A 20,537-nucleotide genomic window follows, 5' to 3' on the forward strand; every position below is an offset into this window, starting at 1 on the left:
GCGAAGGAACGTTGTGTAGCTTTTTGGGCACTTCGCAGCTACAGCTACTGCATGAGTCTGAATTTGTTTATTCAGCGAGTGGATAATCACCATCTTCTGCAGCATGCTGAAGTGTTTCTAAGTATGCTTTACAGAGTGGCAGAGAGTGCTGGTTGTAAATGTAGCGGTCTGGCATTTGACCTGTCTCAGAGAGCCAAGAGCCAGGTTGATTGGCACCATGTGAGCCAATCAAACGTCGTAAAAGTACGTAACACATTCTTGGAGGCTCGTAAGAATGAAGATCAACACGGAACACATTAAACAAACAGGTCGGTTAGATGGATGTTGGGGATCTGATGCACATAACAGCTCTACAAAAGTGCTGCAGCTCTTGAACATTTTTTTTTTCTTCTTTTTAACACAGGTTTGTTCAGTAAGAAAATGACATTTGGTATGAACGTGTGGGAGTTGAATACCTCTGTGGAATGGAAACATTAAGAAATGTCTTAGTTACCACTGAGGACCCTGTGCACAATTCATCTGTTCCTGGGTCCTAGCCAGAAGAGCTACTAATATGACTAGCCTGTATAATATCCACTATTTTTTTTTTCATGTGATGCCTTGAGACAAAATGTGCCTATATGGAGCTCCTGTGTGCAGATGAAAATAGCAGTGTACCCTCGACCTGTTTAATGAGCAGTTTATTTGGGATTAAATCAATGAGGCTAAATAGCATTTTATCCTGGTATGATGTCCCCTGTGGATAAGCACTTTAACATGCACATTAAGTCCACTGTCAACAGCAGACAACTGGTTTTGTCCAGTGTCTTTACTTCTAGATCCAGTGGCCTATATGACTTCTATTTATAGGAGCCACACATGCCGCCAGCCTAGGCTCTTCTTTCACTAGGCCTTTATCTTTAGAATACACCAGAGATTGTGTCTTGACAATTGTGATTGGTTTATAAAAAGCGCTTTTGACAATAATGACATGACATTGAAATATTAGTATGAGATATGACATGGAAAAAAAAACTTCTTGGGACTGAGCCTGCTTCTTTTGTGTCCCCTCAGAGCTCCAGCTCCACACTATGACAGTTTTGTTCAAGAGTAAAGGTGCATTTTGAGACAAACCCTCTTGTTGTTCAAGCCTTTGCAATAAAAGAGCAGTGACTCACTCCTGTGCACCAGTGGATGATGTTGTAATTTTACTCTTTGTGAGCACTCTTTCTTTATCTTTTTTCTTTTTTTTTTTTTTTTTTTTTGTAATAGCCACATCTCCCACTTTGGTCTGCGGTCTCTTTAAATCCAAATGCAGTGGACGGGAGCTGCGCGTCCTCACCAAGTTGTCTGGCCGCTGTGATTGCCCGCACTCAGTCTGATAAACAGCTGCTTACCATTTTGAGGCACTTTTACAAAGTTCCCCCCCCCCCACCCCAAAAAAAAAAACTCCTCGGATCCGGATCGTTGTGTACAGCTCTCTATCCCGTGTCTGTGGATGTTCAGATATAGAAAGTCTCCACCGCTGGAAACTCTAGTCTGGATTCGAGGTTTGCGTAATGCTGAGGCGTCCTCAGTTCAACATCTGGATTAACTATTTGGAGTCAGAGCTAGCGGCCCAGCACAAAACTCGGACTCTCTCGCCTGTCTTTATGGAAACACTGCCCTTTTTCTCTGGATTTTAACTGCTTTTGATCCCCCCCCTGAGTTTTGCGCATAGATTATGTATTCTTTAAGATGGGTGCGAACAATGGAAAACAGTATGGGAGTGAGGGTAAGTGCTGGAATCACCACTTTTAAACACGTTTTGCTTCCATTCCACTTTGGAGAGCGACTTTTTCATCAAACTGCGCCGCTTTGCTTAGTGAAAAGACACCCGTGTGTCACCGTTATTCCTGGCATGTTCTCGTTTGTGTCCAACTAAACTTAATCCACTCATAATAAAAATAATAATGTGTAGTTATTGTGTGTGTGTAGCTTGCTTGATCTCATCTCTGACATTGGTTAGCTTGCCTGAAACTAGCTTTATATATTTATAGCTCTTGAAGTAAGAGTTTGTACTAAGTTTAAATATCATTATCCATTCACTAATCTTCAGACTCTTAATGATGTGTGCTGTTATTCCAGTAATATCCAGTAGATCTTCAACCGCTTACTTTTATACCTTTCAAGATATATGTGCAACATTTATATTCTGCATATAAAGGCAGAGTGACATCTGGTGGCCATATTTATATAAATATAATACTTAAATGCAAATATAGAGAGAGTTTTGCTCAAAGTTTCTGTAGAAAATTTTAGATTTCTGCATAGATTCCCATTGTTTTTTGTTCCACAGAATAACTTTTGCATTTTGCCATTATAAAATTGTAGGAGGCAACATGTCAAATACCAAGCAAAGTGACAAAGGTGTTTTTGTCACTAATGAAATCATCACCAATCACCTGTGTAATAAGCCGGAAAGAGCTCGTGTCCTAATTAGTGATGTGTTCTTGAAGAAAAAGCAGATTCCTGCAGGTCTGGAGGAGGTGGGTCAAAGGACACGAGTGTTCGGGTATGTGGCCGCTCAGTCATTCTTATCTTGATAAGAGGCAATTCCAGAGATTTTTTTGTCCACAATTCCTTATCCTAGTATTGTTATTTTGATTTGGTGGCCATTTTGTGCATGCACTTACACTTCAGTGCAATCGTACCACATACTGAAGATGTACTGAAAAGCCACAAATGCTGCAATAGTACCTGCAATAATCCACAGTGAAGTTCCAACAAGTGTTGCAGTGGAAATGGGTTCTGCTTAGATGGTCCCGTGTAGTTGTTGCTACACTTGCTGATTTCTGCAAGGGCATTTTTAATGTCAGCAAGGATTTGTGTTGTTTCCTGTAGGCGATTCTTAGATGCCACTGGGCAGAGGCAGTGGCCCAGAGTTTCTTTGAAGTTTTTTACACCAAGTCTGATTTCCTTTATCTGAAGGTAAATGTGAATCTGTCGACCCTCAAACCACAACACTGTGAAGACCTCTAATAATGACATTAATAATCTAGGGGCATCTTAGGGACTGGATGCCATATAGCATCAGGGATAGCACCCCCTTACGTCCTCCCTCACCCTCTTGACCCACTTTTTTCATCTAAATTCTCATCTTTATCATGATTTGTACAGAAACGCTGTGGCCCTACAGTGAACACATTCTGTCTGCGGAGCAGTAATGTTTGTATAAATAACATTCCAATGAGCTCGCTTCCTAAGTCAATAACTATAGAAAACATATTGGAGCTCATGATGTTAAAAATAACACACGGACCGGCTCCACCCAGGAATCCAGCCGGTCGAACAGATTCTGAGTTCAAGACATGCTTAAGCTGAATTAGCAAAAAAACCCATTTCCTAACTATTAGGAGATCAGGTGGGTTAATGTTGTTGTTGAGGGCTTTGCAGACAATGTTCTTGTTGCACAATAAGTCACTGGAAATGGCTGACAGTCACTGTCATGACACAACAAGACTACAGAATCCCTTGGGCTAAGTTGCAGTTAATGCTTGACAGATATTACACTCATTAAACTCAGTCTACTAGTGCAAACAAAGATTTTTATTCTCTTTGCGAATGTGACAGGACCAAATGGGAGGAGGATGATAGCTGACCTTTCCAATGAAAACATAGTGTATTTTGTGTGCTCACAGGAGATGATTTAATGATTTCAGATTGATAACATTTAGTTTAGGTTTATGGTTTAAATGCAGAAATAGAGTACATGCAGTGTGAAAGTTACGTTAAATGAGCATTTATCATCAGACAAGGAGTTTTCAGGGGTTTCATAGAATTCATGAGCCAGTGATTATAAGGTATCAACATCTGGATGTTGACCAGTGTCTTATTTAAACCAAGTGCCGACTTCTGGTGTCCCCTGGTCCACATGTGTTTTCAAGTGTGACTCCACAATTAATTACCCACTGGTCACAACTATGCTGCAGCCTCCCCCCTCAACACATTATATAAGAATAAGACAGGAAACGGAAAAGGAGCTTTTCTCTAAGTTGTTTTTCTGTAAAAGTCAGAAAACAATCGGCCTCGCACAGGTCCACATGCTTCAACCAAACAGGCCTAGTGAGTTCTGTGAGTCGAAAAGAGAGACGTCCTGGAACCAGACACATATGAAAGTGGATTTGCTTGAGTTAACCGAGCCTTATGCTTTTTGTTCTGCTTATGAAAATGGTCTTACATTGACATCTGCAAGCTCCTCGTGAATATCTGAGTCATTTCTGGGGACTGAAAGCCTTAGCAGATGTGCTGGCTCACTGATGTCACCACAAAATGTCATTCATGTTCGTACCACATGAGCAGCGTTGGTTTTGGATTCATTTCTATGTATCTGTGTAGTCATGTGTCTTTGTTGTGGTTAATTACTGAGACACAGGTTGACTTTTTTTTTTGTCCTGCCTGCACAAGCCTTTATATTTGCCTCTTATTTCGGGAACTGTCTGTTTGGGTGGCTGTACTTGATGTGCAAGTGGGTGTGACTGTTTGGGAATACCTCTTCGGCCTGTCTTGCAGGGTGAAAGGCTCGTACACAGTCTCAGGAAAGCCACAAAGCTGCATTTATGATCTGACAGCAGAATGAAACGCCATAAACAACTGCTCCACAGGCAGCCTGCAGTCACCATGGCAGTCAAAGTTGTCACACTCCGGCAGCAGAGGCACACATAAAAAAAAGAAAAGTCTTTGAAATTTATCTCTCCTTTGTGACTACAGAGAAATCCAAATCCTAAATCCAATAATGTGATCATAGCCCATAAAGTGCACACTGTAAATTCATCTAAAAGCTATTGTGCAACTGTACGGACTCCATGACCTATAAAGTATGCATTGATGATAACGGTCATTAAAGACAGTCATTGCTTGTATCCCGTGCAGTAGTGTTTCCGCTCTCATCCTCCATGGAAACACAGATTTCATGAAACTTTATTCTTCTCTTCAATTATTAAAAAATGGAAACTTGCACAAACAAACCAACAGAGACTTTGTGCCTATTTGTGCCATTTATCATTAAGGAGCATAAAAGTCACGGAAGCATAAAGATAGCTTATATAGGGGCTTTATATGTGCTTACATGTCATACCTCCTTACCATGTTTATTGCACTGCGTACATAGTGCTGGCTGCACCTTATTTCCAGCAGACGGTCTTCAGGAACGAAACTAAATGCGCGTTGACATCTGAAGTTGCTATCCCATGTCCCAGCAGTTTTGTTTTTCTTCCCATTTCCCCTGCAGGTAAAGGGAGCTCAAGCATCTCTTCTGACATAAGTTCGAGCACAGATCACACACCAACTAAAGCTCCAAAGAATGTGGCTACCACCGAAGGTAAGGCATCTGGTGCTCATTAACCAAACTCCCCTCCCTTCTTCTTTCCCTCCTCTTCTTCTTCTCCTCCTCCTCCTTCCACTCTTCTCTTCCTCCTCCTCCTATCCACTTTCTGTACTGCCTATTTTTGGAGAGAAACCTGTGTGTTCCTAGGATAACCCTAAATTGAAAACAAACTCACAGCTCCCATCAGAACCCAGAAACCAAAGGCATTTCTTGGGCTTTTTTTTTTTTTTTTTTTGAAGAAAAAACACTCCTGGCTTCTCATTGTGAAGGAATGCTTATCTAAACTGTGGTCGTATCAGGCTCTAAGCGTTGCCAGGGAGGGAGGTACATGTGCTTGAAGGAAGAAGGCAAAAGGGATTTAGCTGGAGATGGTGAAGGTGTGGGGAGTGAAAATGGGCAAAGGGAGCTTCACCTTCTGCTCAGAAACGGTTTTCAATCTTGCCCAAACACCTCTCTGGCTCCCTCTCGCCCTCTCTCCAATCTAATTTTCTATATCTCAGTGTCATAGCTCTGAGGTTTCACAAGCCCAGGGGCTATTTGCTCACTGTCTTGTAAAAACTTTAAATCTGAGCTTACTCCTCAGAAGGAAATGTAAATCATCAGTTTTTATTGCAAACATCTGCATATTAATTTTATAGTTCATTAATTTTCACTTGCTACCCACCTATCCCCAAGCACGGCAAATTATATTTTTCCATTCACCATGGGTTAGCTCAAAAAGAATAAAAAATAATAATAAAATAAATAAATAAACATTAGTCCTTTGTTCTGATGGCACATTATGTTTGCTAATTTTGCATTTTAATCTGAATATTATAAAACCTTTTGCAGGTGTGTCAGCGCAGCTGAAAATGTATGTTTTCATGAGAATTTTTTAAGTAATTCCCACATTTTGAACTGTAGTGTATGTTTGAAAATAAATTAAACTGGATTTTTAGTTGGATGTGTTTTGTCACTTGGAGTCAAAGCATAAAACTGAGACCCGTACATGGACATATTATCACCTTCAAAGGTGATGTGGAATGTCTTAGCAACCAGTTCACAATTAGAGAAGATATCAGCATTGATTTTGAGTTTTGGTTGTTTCCACCTGATGAATGTTTAGTATTCACACCCCATTGGTAATGGGATTTTTTTTTTTTCTTTTATTGGTGCAGCTTTCGGGACTTAAAGCTAAGCTCAGACCTTTCTCAGAAATTGACAGTATATCCAGCTCAGTGTTCCACGGGTTGCCGGAGTGTCTTTACCTTCCCCTGAGTAATGTCGAAAGACTATGAGTCAGACCGTGAAAATGAAATCTCAGAACCCAGTGAAGTAATCACTGAGTCATTGAGTGTGATCAGAAACCCCACCACAGATATATGAAGGTCTCTCTCCCTTTGGGCGGTGGTTTCTCTGTGTTTCTCTGATTTGACCAGTGACTCACTGACTGTTTTGGACACATACTGTATACTCGCCCTCTCTCTTTCATGCATTGTCATCGCCAATCTTAAATTTTCTCTGGCATGATGAATGTAGTATTCTTTTGGTTTCGAGCTGCCCACAAGAAAATAAATACCAGCTACAGCCTGTGTTTATAACTGTCACTCACCTAAAGATTTCAAGGTGTTTAACAGAGAATAAAGGAAAGAACAGAGAGGAAAATATATCAGGAAAACCCCACATAAGACGGCTGATGTTGTTTTGGTTTTGTGCAGTGTCAATTAGCTTGTTTTAGTGAGGTTAATTCAATGATTAGTTTAACTAAATATAGAGTCAGATGCACTGTGCTCCTGTGCATGCGACTTCACAAGAGGCAGATTACGCTTACTTGTTCAACGTCACTGCCAATGCTGACTCACTTGGACCTGTCCCCTGACGAGCCGCTTGGATATTTTGGGGAAATTGAAAATCGTCGTGAATGTGTCGACTCGGAGAACAACCTGTGCCGATAGAAATATACAGTCAGAATATAGTGGTTTCCCAACCATAATTTCCCTCCTCTGTTATGACTGAAATTGTTATTTTTTTTCTCCATGCTAAGTGGGAGTAATTACATGGTCTGGAACCACCACGGCCACAGTCAAATCCCCCCTCCTTAAAAAAAAAGGAAGAAAAAAGCATAGACACACATGCGCATACGCAAAATACTCACACACACACAGTGGCAGATCCCACTACTTGCCCACCTCGTCATGTGGTCCGCTAAACTAATGAGGAAACGGTCTGGGCTGCTTCCCCAACACGCACTGGGAGTCTTCATATTAGCTTCTGCAGTGTCCTCACGTCGCACTGATGTCCTTTGCTTTTTGAATTCTAATTAGTTTGTATTCACTTTGCTGTAGCACCACAACATTTTGACTCTTTCCAGTTTGTCATAAATGAATCATTCTGTATCTGTGTAAAAAGTGCAGTAGAAAACAAAACTGTAACCTAATAAATGCCAGACTTTTATGACTCAAACAGTGCAGGGCGTTAGCAGCATGTTCATGGAGCTGCAGCAGCAGATTTGGTGCCAACACTGGAGACAGTTGGGTACAATGCAAAGTGAATTTAAGTCATATTTTGGAAGTGCTTCAAACCCAATACACATATATTGTACATAAACCTACAAAATAAACATGTACACCTGTATAGGGTACGTGATATGTAAGTCAACCTGCAGGCTGTGAGGAGACAGCTCCATGTCAGCTCAGCAGCTTTGAGACAATCAAATTATTAGAGTCAGATTTTTCTCAAATCAAATCAACTTGATCTCATTTAACTTCTTTTTCACTTGGCAAAGAGCTAAAGATGCTCCAACAGCCATTTTACTATGACTTTAAAATCTCTAAATAACGTATGTTGAACAGTGGCCAGTGAGACATTAACAACATAACAATGTCCTGGTGAATGGTCACATTGTTCAGTATATAGTGGAGAAGAGTCTGCAAGCCAGCAGACTGACTTGTAATGCACTTTAAACAGCATCATAGTATTGGCATCGTGATCTAGTGGTCATAGAATCGCCCTGACTGAGCAATACTCAACTTTTCATTTGTATGACAAAGATTGTGTAATTTATTTTTAAAGATACAAAATGTTACTTGAAAGCCCCATGTGTAATGAACAAACCAAAATATTGACTGCGTCTCCAGCTTTAATCAATATTCAGATAGAAAGTAAACTATTGCCTTCGTTTCCCACACGAGAAACTCTCTACACACATTCTCCTCCTGAAAACAAACTGAATCAAGCAGTCGTCTGGCAGGTTTTTGTAACGATTCTCTGTTTTCATTTATTACTTAGACAGGCTTGTGGTGGCCTGACCCAATCGAGTTGCTTATTAGCTCCAGACTGAAAGGCACAGCCTTGGACAGTAAATCCTTCCTGTGGGATGAAATTGAGTATCTCCCAGTAGGGGTTACACTGTGTCCCTGTCTGGGCCTCAAGGGTTTTGCTTTGGTACAGCCAAACCCAGGGTTCATTAGGAATGTGCCTCGGATACGGCACTAGCAAACCGACAACACCCTGAGATGTTCAGCCAGCGTGCGTCGTAAGACAACACTGTTTTGGTCCTGCTGTATCAGCTGAAGCTTGATGCCAAAGTTCAAAAACAACGCAGCCCCCGCGGGGACGTTGATCGGGTCGGAGAAGCCGTGCCCTTCGGGGTCAGCTCTTTCACCCGTTTAAAATGGCACCAGGAAGGTAGCGGACACACTGGGAACGGTGGGAACAATGAACGCGCCGACTTCCTCTGAGTCTGCCGAGGAAACAGGCATTACAATGACGAGGAAAAGCTTACTCTGTTCTTACACACCTCTTACATCACTAGTAAAAGATTACATTGTAAACATGTGATTCATGTGCAGATCTCGCTATGCGTACCAAACCGGTTAGATTGTAGTTCTCTACATATCTCAGTTTCTTACATCAAGACATTATAGCCTTTACATAGGAGGTAATGCTCTAAGAAGAAAAAGACCAAGGCTGCAGCTAACAATTATTTCCACTGTCAACTGATCTTTCCCATTCACCACTTCAATCCAGACTTTTCATGCAGTTTTGTGTGGGAACATCTCACATTTGCAAAGCTGAAATAAGAGAATACATAGTGCACAAACCGTGGTAGAGAGAGAGTCTGCTCATTTGTGTCAATCAGTGGTTGAGATTCTACATAGATGCGTGGATGCGTTACTGTAGTTGTGCTGTTTCATAGACTGGTGATACAATGAAATATGATCTGGGATGTCCGGGTTTAGAGGTGGATTTATGTTTTGTGAGCTTATTATACATCAAAAGATGATTTGGGAGACTCAAAAACACAATCAGAAAAAAGTGGTAGTAAAAATAAAACATTCACATCACAAATGAACCCTCCCTGAATTACCTGATGATGTCATTGCAGGACAGAGTTTAACCAGATCCGACTTTCTTTTCTCACATAACGCTGTGTCATTTTGGTGGAGGCCCCCGTGGTTGAGTTTTACTCACGTATTTCAGTTCAGTGCATCTCCTCATAAATTAGTTTTCAATGGAAAGTGATAGGTAGCTGAAATGAGACAAGGCCTTTAAAGCTTCTGGTGAGAAGGAGGCCCTTAACACTACGGTAAGTGGCAGCATGACGGGAATGGAACTGGTCAATTGACCATGATCATGTCTTCTCTTTTTTAAAATAGCCATAACAGACCAATGTAAAGCAGTGACATTTAAGCTTGCTGGAAACTTTAGCTCAGATGTTTAAGGAAAAGCAAGTGGTCAGAAATGTATCTACAGTGAAAAGACTAATGTTGACAGGCTCTATTGATCGACCTTCACAGTCCGTGTGCCTTGCTGTCTTGAAGGCGGTGTGAAGGTCAGCTGTCCAGTCTAAACAGCCCCTCTAGAAAACCCCTGTCTCCAATATGTTAATATTTTTGCCCTCCCACGGGCAACAAATCCCTCACACTTCATCTGTAAACCAGCCTCGCACGCCGATGACCCATTTGCTTGTGTTTACTCAGCCAGATATATAGAGTTTCACTGTTGATTTTTGCCGTGCCAAATGGGAAAGAGCCTACAGTGAGGTGTTTGTGTGTGTCACTGCTGTTTGCACTGAAGAGGTGAGATCTCACTCTCCATCTGCATTGTAAATGTAATTTTCACCATTAGCGCCGTGGCTCTTCTAAGCTAAATAAAAAAGAATCAGGTTCTTTTTTTGGTGAAACAAACAGCTGTGTTGGAAGTTGTCAAAGAGGCAGAGAAGTTTGTTTAGATGAAGTGAGTTCTTGGAGGAACGTGCTCTCATTTTATGCACACATATTCATAACTTCAAAAAGTTTAGACTGCAGGCTGCGCTGGTGGAAAAAGAATCAGTTCCTTTTTTTGCCATTTTGACTGAGGACACGAAGCAGCAGCCTGCAGTTATTTGAGCTTTTTTTCAACAAGCAATTTTAATGCGAAATATCAGTGGTTTACCTCTAATCCTCGTTGGAAATTGTCTAAGAGAGAACACAGAGAGGCGAAGAATGCCAATGCTATTCTCCCCAGATTTTCTCCATCAGCCGTGCTCGCTCCTCCCCCCCCCCCCACTTTCCTCGCTGCCACTCCTAGAGCCAGGAAATCTGAGCGAAAAAGCACAGAGCAAGGCGGCAAAAGAAAAAAGAAAACAAGTGAAAGCAGTTTACCAAAGAAGGAGGAGGGGACGACTCCATCTCATAACTCTCCTCTGATTACTCCTCGATCTTCCCATTCCTCTGACTCAGGCAGGAAGCGCTGGTCCTGTTGTTTTGAATGCGTTTGCCATTTTGTGCAACAGGGTCACATTTTTCATTTCTACTACAGGAGCGTGTTTGACAGGAGTTGGGAAAGACGCCACTTGGCCGATACCCACGCTTGCTTCCTGTAGGACTTTGTCTTGCGAGCGATGTTTTCACTGTGACACACCTGGGTCTTTGGGCTTTTATGTGGCAACGTGACCACAGTTGTCGACCAGCTCAACCGACACACAGTGGACTTCCCCTCCACTCTTTTCATACGGTGGTTTTGTTTCATTACATAAGAAGTGGAAGTGTCAGTTGCTGTAATCGTATAAAAATGAGCGGAAACTTCTCTCTAGACAGTATTCCTCAGGGAGTCTTGGTTACATAAATTGTGTTTTATAGACCCGTGCCATTTAATTAACCATTTAACATTATAAAGAATTGTTTACTTTGTTTAGCCTTTCTACTAATGTGACCCAAGGGACTACAAGGCAGGCCTGCTGGTCAGTCCACAGACTGAAGTATCTCAACAGCTGTTAGACTGCCACACTCTTCGGTACGCAATTTCATCATGCTCCCCCCCAGGAAGAAATGTAGTAACTTGGTCAGACTCTTCACTTTATATTACATTTTTTAAGGATTGTTGTTTTTTTAGACAAAATACCAGCAAAATGTAAGAAGTGTGGTTGAGAGGTTCAACCTACTCTACTTCCTAGTTGACTCAGTAGTTCATTATGGTACACCGGACCGTCATCGCCATGGCTAGAGCAATAAAAGCAGATTGTACCAGGTTTATGAACAAAAAACAACTTCTGTGTAGTGACAAAAAAAAAAAACTCAAAAAGTCCCAACCCGACTTTTGCACCTTAAAATAATTACAGCCGTTAGAGGTCTCCTAACGTTTCAAGGAAAACACCTATCCAGCATCGTTTAGCTTAGCATGAAGACGTGAAGCCCGGTTAGAGGTGCCATCTGGCAAATACCACGTGTGTCACATGAAAGGGTGCTTTTTGAACCTGCACTAGCAGTTTCCCTTCTTCTTCCAGTCATACACTTACCCGAGTTAATCACCTGCCGATTGCAGCTTCATATGTAACGTATAGGTTCAAGAGAGGGTTCAGTCTTCATTGCTCCGAGTTTAAAATAACATCTTTCTGGAGTTAAAGTGAACTCTTTCTTGTCATGAGAGTAGGACCGCAAACGTTTCAGCACTTCCCTTGTTCTGTTGCTGTAACCACATGAGGTCATTACATTTGCTCCTCATCACAACCAAATCAACCATTTGGGTCCATTCTTGCTTTTCCATTCCTGCCTGATGTGCAGTTCGTCTTGGTGCCGCGTGTGTGTGTAGCCAAAGTTACACTCCTTAGTCATTTAACTTAACTGTCACTCCACACTCTAACTCTCCTCAAACACCACTGCCAAAATGCACAAACTGTACAGAAAGACATCTCATGCATATTATTCTGTCAAAAACCAAAAAAAAAAAAAAAAAAAAATATATATATACATATATATACATATATATATACTATATATATATATATATATATATGTGTGTGTGTGTGTGTTTGTTGCCCCATCCTGTTTTGACAACCTGTAAAAAATGACATCATCTTAAATTTGATTTGCCAAAGGTTAGATCAGTTTTGCATGATGTTAGATTGTTTTTGGAGACTGAACTGTCAGCTCCTTTCTGGAAAATGTGAACTATGATGAACAGACAAACACAAAAATCCAATTTTTTAAGCAATGAGTTCTCCTTTAAATTTGGCTTCAGGGCATCCGAGTGTCTTCTGTCCTCCTCAGCTGAGGATTTATAAAGTGATGAGGGCAGAGCGTGGAGACGGTCGAGTCTTTTGAAAAGAAAGGAAGAAAACTCCCTTAGGGAAATTAGTTGTGTTGTGGGGAAAATGTGCTTTAGTTCCTGGCGTGTTGCATAGCTGAATCTCCAAAAATGAATTTCAAGACTGAGTGAGTGTGAGAATAGCTGCAGTAGTGGAGTTGTGGGGGTTGTGAGCAGCTAAGGAGTCTGTTTCCTGTCCGAGTGTGCACATTGTAAATGAACCAATAGGCCCTATTGTCTTTCGGGTTGTCCAGTGACGTAAGGCCTTCCTGTAGTGAAGGCTCTGCTGATAGCCCAGCCGCCACACTGTACAGTAATATCAACTTCCATGTATTCAATAAAACCTGAGACAGACACAGATGTTCTTTATCCCAAGAGTTGGTTCTCTCAGTCGGACGTTTCCCTTTAATAAAGTGGAGCATGTAACCGTGTAGTGCTGATAAGTCAACTGTGCTTTTGATTCTCTTTCAGTCAACTCTCTATTAACTCCCTGGTTGTTTTTTTTTTTTTTTTTTTTTTATCAGCAGATACTTTAACGTTTTAACGTTATAGCATTGATTCATTTTTCATTCTCTGACTTATGACTAGAAATTTTGCGCCGCTCATTCCCTCACACATTCTGCGCCAGGGAGGAGCACGGTGAAGCTTGCAGAGCAGGAACATGTCACAGGGTTAATGGCATTGAGGTAATGGATTGGTCTGTCCTGCCAGATGCAGCAGTAATAATCGTACGAGCTCCCGACAGCGGAGGACCTTTGCAGCACTGCAAGATCCTGAGCAGAATCCCTATAGCTTTAGTTTATGACCAGACTGCATCAAAGTCTGGATCGACTCCCTGCCTGTGCACTTGTCTCTGTCTCTGGTAAAGTCTGCAGGCTCTTCTGCCAATTTATCTTCCCTCCTTCTTTTCCTCTTGCCCCTACTTTTTCTCCTGCTTCCTCTTAAATCTGTTTTTGTGCAGTCCTTTTTTCAAAGTCATCAGGTTTTTGTCATTAGGGCGACATCACTCTGAACATCCAGCTATGCCTATTCATCACGCAGGCATCTTGTCTTTTCAGTGATCGCCCCGATTGATTTACATTAAACTTGTATCTGGTAACTGGTATCCAAGCACGATCCAGATGTGTCTCAGAAGTAAACCCACGTTTATGTTAATGGGATCCTGCTGCTGCACTGCTGTGCATCAGCTTAGATTTGGGTATTAGTGGCACATGGTCTCAGCCAAGTATGCCTGGCTGTGGCTATATGCGCATTCAAAATGCATGAGTTTCTCTTTCATTTCACCACTGCTCCGTTGTTCTTTGTCCAGGGTAAAGACCAGATGTTCCACTGTTTCTCCTCTGATTTCCTAAACCGTGCTGAGTCTTCCACCATCTGCACTCGCAGTGCCTTTAGGAGAAGTCTAACAGCTGCATGGTATTTGTCCTGTTAATGATAGGTTTGCAGCGATGCAGAGATATAAAACACGGCACTGTTGGTTAACTCGCACAGTATTTAGCAGTAACCGAGACTTACAGGAAAGTTTATTCATGCTTAGAGTTTGGAGATGCTGGTAAATGCGTTGGATTTTTTTTTGACAAGCGCTCACTTGTCTTTTGTGAAGCAGTTGTACCAGATGGTCCCTATTACCAGATAGAGTTTGCTTAGTTGCCATGGAGAGATGCAAGCCCAGTAGCTGTTATGATTTATTTACTTTTCAGTTTCAGGATTTCTTATGCATTTTTGCAAAAAAAAAACAAAAAAAAAAAAACTGTCAACTTGAGATCTACTGACATGTTAAAAACTGAGTACAATAATTTAACCTGTAAAATTAATCTGGGACTACTTTGTCAAACTGTTTCCAAAGTTAAGCGTGAACTTTAATCATCATCTTTCATTTTCACTTTCATATTTGAGAACGCTGGATGTTTAGGAAGCAGTGTTTGTGCTTGTCTTACAATAGAAATGGGACTAAGAATAAGTGAGGGCTGGACAGATGAATACAGATACAGTAGATGGACAGCACCTGGACTTCCTTAAGGTAATCCAGGCACTATTATCCAAAATCCAGTGCAAACTAAGTAACTATAAAGATGCTTCCATTTAACTTTTCCCACCAGCTATGTGTGCGTGTCTCATTGTAAAAAGGATTGATGGAGTCTTTAGGCGCTGTTTTTCTCCAGTTTGGAGCACTCTTCTCATCAATGATACATGTAATTATGCAATTTGGAAGTGGCTCCTTAGCCATTGGCAGATGGGTTTGTCTCCTGTATGCAGAATCCATCATGTTAGTTTGGACAATAAAGTCGAGCCTCTTTCATCCATCAAAACTAATGACTCAAGAAATGTGTCTTGCCACGCCTGCATGTGGAAAATCTGATCTTTTACTCTGTGTTGTGATTTTGGCACAACAAGACTGAGCTAAAAACGCTCGATAAAAAAAAAGTGGCCTTTACGCCATGAATACATACGATTGTAGCTTTAATATCCCTTCTATTTAATTAACTTAGCGGGACTGCACAAAGCTCTTCGTTTAGAAGCCAAAAATACACTGACTTCCATTTGTTTATAGAGCTCTGTGTGTGGTTCCAGCCATGTTGGAGAAATCCACAAACACTGGGTATTAACTGAGGAATCCTGCTGTATTTATTATGCCACTGGACAACCACAGAAACCCCAGCACCACTACTCTCATGTTATTTGGACAGGTGTGTGAAATTTGAAATGTATGTGTGTTTATAATAACTTTAGACCATTAAATCCTTTGTATTAACTTTAAAAATGCATTATCATCGGCAAATTCATAACACAGGCCAAGATAAGCCAGATGACCTCAAACAACTAATCTTGCACATTTATAGTTGGACTAATCATAGACAGGCCACCCACAAGAATGTGATGCAATAAACCCAAACTGAGGTCAACCAACTCCCACAAGAACGATTAAATCCCGGCATCTTTGCGAAAGCTGAATAAAAAAAATTTGTTTGCTGCAGGTTTTTTTTTACATATAAAGCTTTTAAGACAGTAGCTTTATTGATTTGGATGCAAGTGAGAATTTTAAGGCACACGAGGCTGTTTTAAAGTAGCTGTGAATCAGAGGACATGTTCCCCAGAGGGCGAGTCTGTGGATGTCATCAACGAAGGGGTGCAGACTGAGCCGAAGGACTGGAATACAGATCTGTGTCGTAGTCATAAGGACGGTATCAGTGCCTAGACCTCTCTGCACGCAAATCCACATGACGGCCTGGATGCTGTCCATTTATCATGCAGATGTCAACGCACACCCTGTGCAGAACAGGCTGAATGTTTGTCTAAATTTGTCCTCTAACCAACATGGTTGCTGACCTTGACTTAATACCTCTCTGATAGTTATATTATAACCTTTAAATAACATATACATACATATTTTTGACCAAATTCTTTTTGGACCACAATGTGGATCTGGTTGCAGTCGGAATTCATTCTGTGGATCACTGTGTGTTTACAAAGGTAAATCCCCAGCATTTGACGCTGCTGACTCCACCACAATAGTTCCTGGATCATCAAAAAGTACTTGAGCATTAGGATCCTGCAGATGAGATGCAGGTGCAGGTCTTGAGCTCCTAAAAAGGTTCCTGGACAAGTTCCTGGTTTGTTCTATGAAGGAGTACAGCAGTTAAGGCTATCTATCATCTTAATATCAGATCACAACTTTACACAAAAACGAATGATACATCTATAAAGTGAAACAAATGGTTGAACATAAAGCTTTCTAGCATGTGTTAGAATCTTAACTATAACTTCCAACACTTTAGAAAACTTTGTCACTCTCTGAAAACAAAGCCTGCAAACTAATAGTTGGACAGCTGCAAGTGACATCACTCTCCTGACTACATGAAATGCATTTGGTGATGACTATCAGTCCAACCAAACTTTGGACAAGACAAATTGGGGGTTCATGAGAAGACACAGATAGCATCAGCAGAGAGTACTCAGTTTCCCAGTCTGACGGGTCGCCCCCGAGAGTCAGATCCAGCGGCTCAGTCGACGAAGCTGCGGCTCTATCGTCTCACGCCACCGTGATAGGATCCAGCCACCGCTTCTCACAGCTGCATCTTCAGACGTGGCGGTAATCACTGCACATCTGTCAGGAGGGCCTCCGTGTTTACACAGGGCTAATATTGTCAGCCTCCGCACCGAACTCCTTTAGCTGCTCTCTTTGAAGCGACAGAGTTCATCTGATGAAGAGGGGCCCTTTTTTTCCCCCAAACATCCCAAAACATGATAACTAGATCCATGGAAACGCCTCTTCAATGATGAGAAAAGCTGGTGTGGCTGTGGCACCATCATGATGAACCCAGCTTTGTGTATATATGTTTTATCCACAGGAATGAGTGACACACTGAAGATTAGTAAAAGAGCTTCAGTGATCTGAAACAGCAGGCAAAGGTCAGGCTGTGGTGTTAGAAACAACACTGATCAAACTTAAAACAGGACAGAGGAAGAGCTATTAGTCTTCACTGTGTAACCACTATACTACTGTACTTAAAATGATACTGTAGTCTATTTGATTTGTTCTCTGTTCATGTTACCATCTATTAACACACTTTATTTTGTCCTTCTTTCACCAGGTTTAGACTCTAGCACAAGAACTCTGAGCACGCCGAGCCCTGGTCTGATTCTGCCATCCAAGTCCTCTTCTCTTTCCTCGCCTGCCCTCTCCAGCAATGGCCACGAGACCAACTCCTCGTCTTCCTCCTCTGCCGCCGCCGAGACAGTCGCCGTGGTCCACCCTCAGCCTGGCACTCACACTCGCTCCCGCCAGTCCAAAACCCACCACCACCCCCCAATTGACCTCCTGCCCGACCACACCCTTCTGCAGATCTTCTCCCACCTCCCCACCAATCAGCTGTGCCGCTGTGCACGTGTGTGCCGCCGTTGGTACAACCTGGCGTGGGACCCGAGGCTGTGGAGCACCGTCCGGCTGACCGGAGAGCTGCTCCACGCCGACCGTGCCATCAGGGTCCTGACCCACAGGCTGTGCCAGGATACTCCGAATGTGTGTCTGACCCTAGAGACGGTGGTGGTGAATGGCTGCAAGAGGCTCACTGACCGAGGCCTGCACGTGGTCGCTCAGTGCTGCCCGGAGCTACGTCGCCTAGAGGTTGCTGGCTGTTACAACATCTCTAATGAGGCTGTGTTTGAGGTGGTGTCCCGCTGTCCCAGCCTGGAGCACCTGAATCTCTCAGGTAAAAAGAAAATCGACATTGTCCTCTTACCAGCCATACGTAGAGTTAATAGGGACTGGCTGTTTCCTCACATCACACATGTAGATTTACCTTAAAGGAATTCCTCAGTCACTGTCAGTTATTCAAGCTGGTAAAACCATTAGAGCTGCACGGGAAAATGTGCCAACCTTAAGCTGCCATGTGGGAAAAGAAAGGTTTTCTTTAGCTGACAGCAGAACTTACCTCACCATGTGTAAGAAGGCCAGGCTACTGCTCACAGAAAGGAAGTGACACAAATAACAAGGACTTGGACAGGACCCAGTGACAGAGCAGTATCTGCACCATGAGCACCAGGAAGTAAGCCTTTGAAACAGGGAGCTTTTCAACATCAGCATTTCCTTTGTTGTAAAAATAGCTTTAAAAAAAGCTTTTGCTGTTATTTGATGACCCAAAATGATGTAATCAATGTGGTTTTGTAAGTGGTAAGGACATCAGGATTATTTCTTTACCCCAAAACTGACTGCTTTTCAGACATGTTAAGGCCTCCACTTGCATGTAGCAGGTTTTACTGTGGCGCCCCCAAGTGGCGAATAATTGAGCATCACCAGTGAACATATTCAAGTCTCGCTCAGCTTCACCTTCACCTGTCTGTCCTCCAGTACTTACTTTAACAGGTTTATAGTGGGTTAATTGCTGTTCTGAGGACACACCACGACACCTTGATTCAGTTTCAACCAAATAATGAAAAAAAAAAAAAAAAAGCTGGACTTTCAAGAGAAAAGTTAATTTGATGCACAGATTTACTGAATTCTGAAACAATTTAAATGCTCATGAAGGCACCTAGCTATTGTTTAAAAACTGGCTTAGACGTTTGCTGTGTGAATGTGTAGCTTGTTTTTGAACTGACAACTTCTCCCTCTGCTTCCAGGCTGCTCTAAAGTGACATGTATCAGCCTTACTCAAGAGGCCTCAATGCAGCTGTCGCCGCTCCATGGCCAGCAGATCTCCATTCACTATCTGGACATGACCGACTGCTTTTCCCTCGAGGATGAGGGACTGCGAACTATCGCCTCCCACTGCCCTCGTCTGACACATCTGTATTTGCGCCGCTGCACCAGACTGACTGACGAAGCCTTGCGCCACTTGGCTCTCCACTGCCCCTCAATAAGAGAGCTTAGCCTCAGTGACTGTCGCCTGGTTGGGGATTTCGGCCTGCGTGAAGTCGCCCGACTGGAGGGTTGCCTGCGCTACCTGAGTGTAGCCCACTGTACTCGCATTACAGATGTGGGCATGCGTTATGTGGCTCGCTACTGCCCAAGACTGCGCTACCTGAATGCCAGAGGTTGTGAGGGTCTCACAGACCACGGCCTGAGTCACCTGGCTAGGAGCTGCCCCAAACTCAAGTCTTTGGATGTGGGAAAATGCCCACTGGTGTCGGACAGTGGGCTGGAGCAGCTGGCTATGTACTGCCAAGGCCTGAGGCGAGTAAGTCTCCGAGCCTGTGAGAGCGTTACTGGCAGAGGACTCAAAGCTCTGGCAGCCAACTGCTGCGAGCTGCAGCTCCTCAACGTGCAGGACTGCGAGGTGTCACCCGAGGCTCTGCGGTTTGTGAGACGCCACTGCCGGCGCTGTGTCATCGAGCACACAAACCCCGCTTTCTACTGAAGCAAGGAGTTCTGGAAGCGGTCCACTGAACAAGCGGACGTTTGTAATATTCCTGTGATGGTGTTGGCATAGTTCAGCGGCTGATATGTCATAACTGGTTTGAGGCTGGTGTGAAATACTGGCCAGTTTTGTCATCTTAAATCCGCTTGGTGGCTGTCAATGCTGTCCTCTGGAAGTACTTCAGTAGAATGTATTTAACATATTTATCTGTAAAAAGCCAGAGAAGTACAGTATTCGACTATATAATGTCTTTCCAACATCACAGTTTGCATTGCAACAACATGCTACAACACTGAGCACTGGGTACAGTTGTGGGACCATTGCAACATATTTTATTTTAGAGGTCATCATCACCTTAAGGCCCTGAATCATACATATTAGCATACATTACTCCATCTATTTATAAACAGCAAGTATCTTCAGACTAAACCACTAAGAATGTAGCTACGAAGCAGCAACAAGGCAGATCTGACGATTTAAAGTATACTCATTTTCACTTTCTTTATGTTGTGCGCATATGCACTTTATGCAATTGTACTGACAATCACTTCAACTGAGCTCAAAGTGTCATATTTCAATAATATTCCTGGCAATTAAAAGTCGCTATTAGCCAGTGCTAAATAGAAGCTGTAATGGGATCATTGTCGAAAATAAACAAGAACACATTGCTGCTATGACTGTGCCAATAAATTTCCTTTAAAATCTGCCTCCACCAATTGTGTGTGTCTTACACAACGCCTCATTACTGGTATAAGATGAAAATCTGTTGTTTATAAGTAAGGTACCATTACCAT

The 20,537-nt window shown here is 42.4% G+C and overlaps 1 protein-coding gene across 1 annotated transcript; it reads left to right on the forward strand.

Annotated features, from left to right (window-relative positions):
* Positions 1–1,308: 1,308 nt before the first annotated feature.
* On the forward strand, positions 1,309–20,466 carry si:dkey-192l18.9 (F-box/LRR-repeat protein 7). The gene is made up of 4 exons (XM_026364003.1): positions 1,309–1,753; positions 5,249–5,338; positions 17,482–18,099; positions 19,007–20,466. Exons 1-4 carry the CDS (start codon positions 1,717–1,719, stop codon positions 19,741–19,743), a joined length of 1,482 nt encoding a protein of 493 aa, XP_026219788.1. The 5' UTR covers positions 1,309–1,716; the 3' UTR covers positions 19,744–20,466.
* Positions 20,467–20,537: the final 71 nt, after the last annotated feature.

The sequence above is a fragment of the Anabas testudineus genome, chromosome 2 (assembly GCF_900324465.2).
Source record: "Anabas testudineus chromosome 2, fAnaTes1.2, whole genome shotgun sequence".
NCBI classification, from domain to species: domain Eukaryota; kingdom Metazoa; phylum Chordata; class Actinopteri; order Anabantiformes; family Anabantidae; genus Anabas; species Anabas testudineus.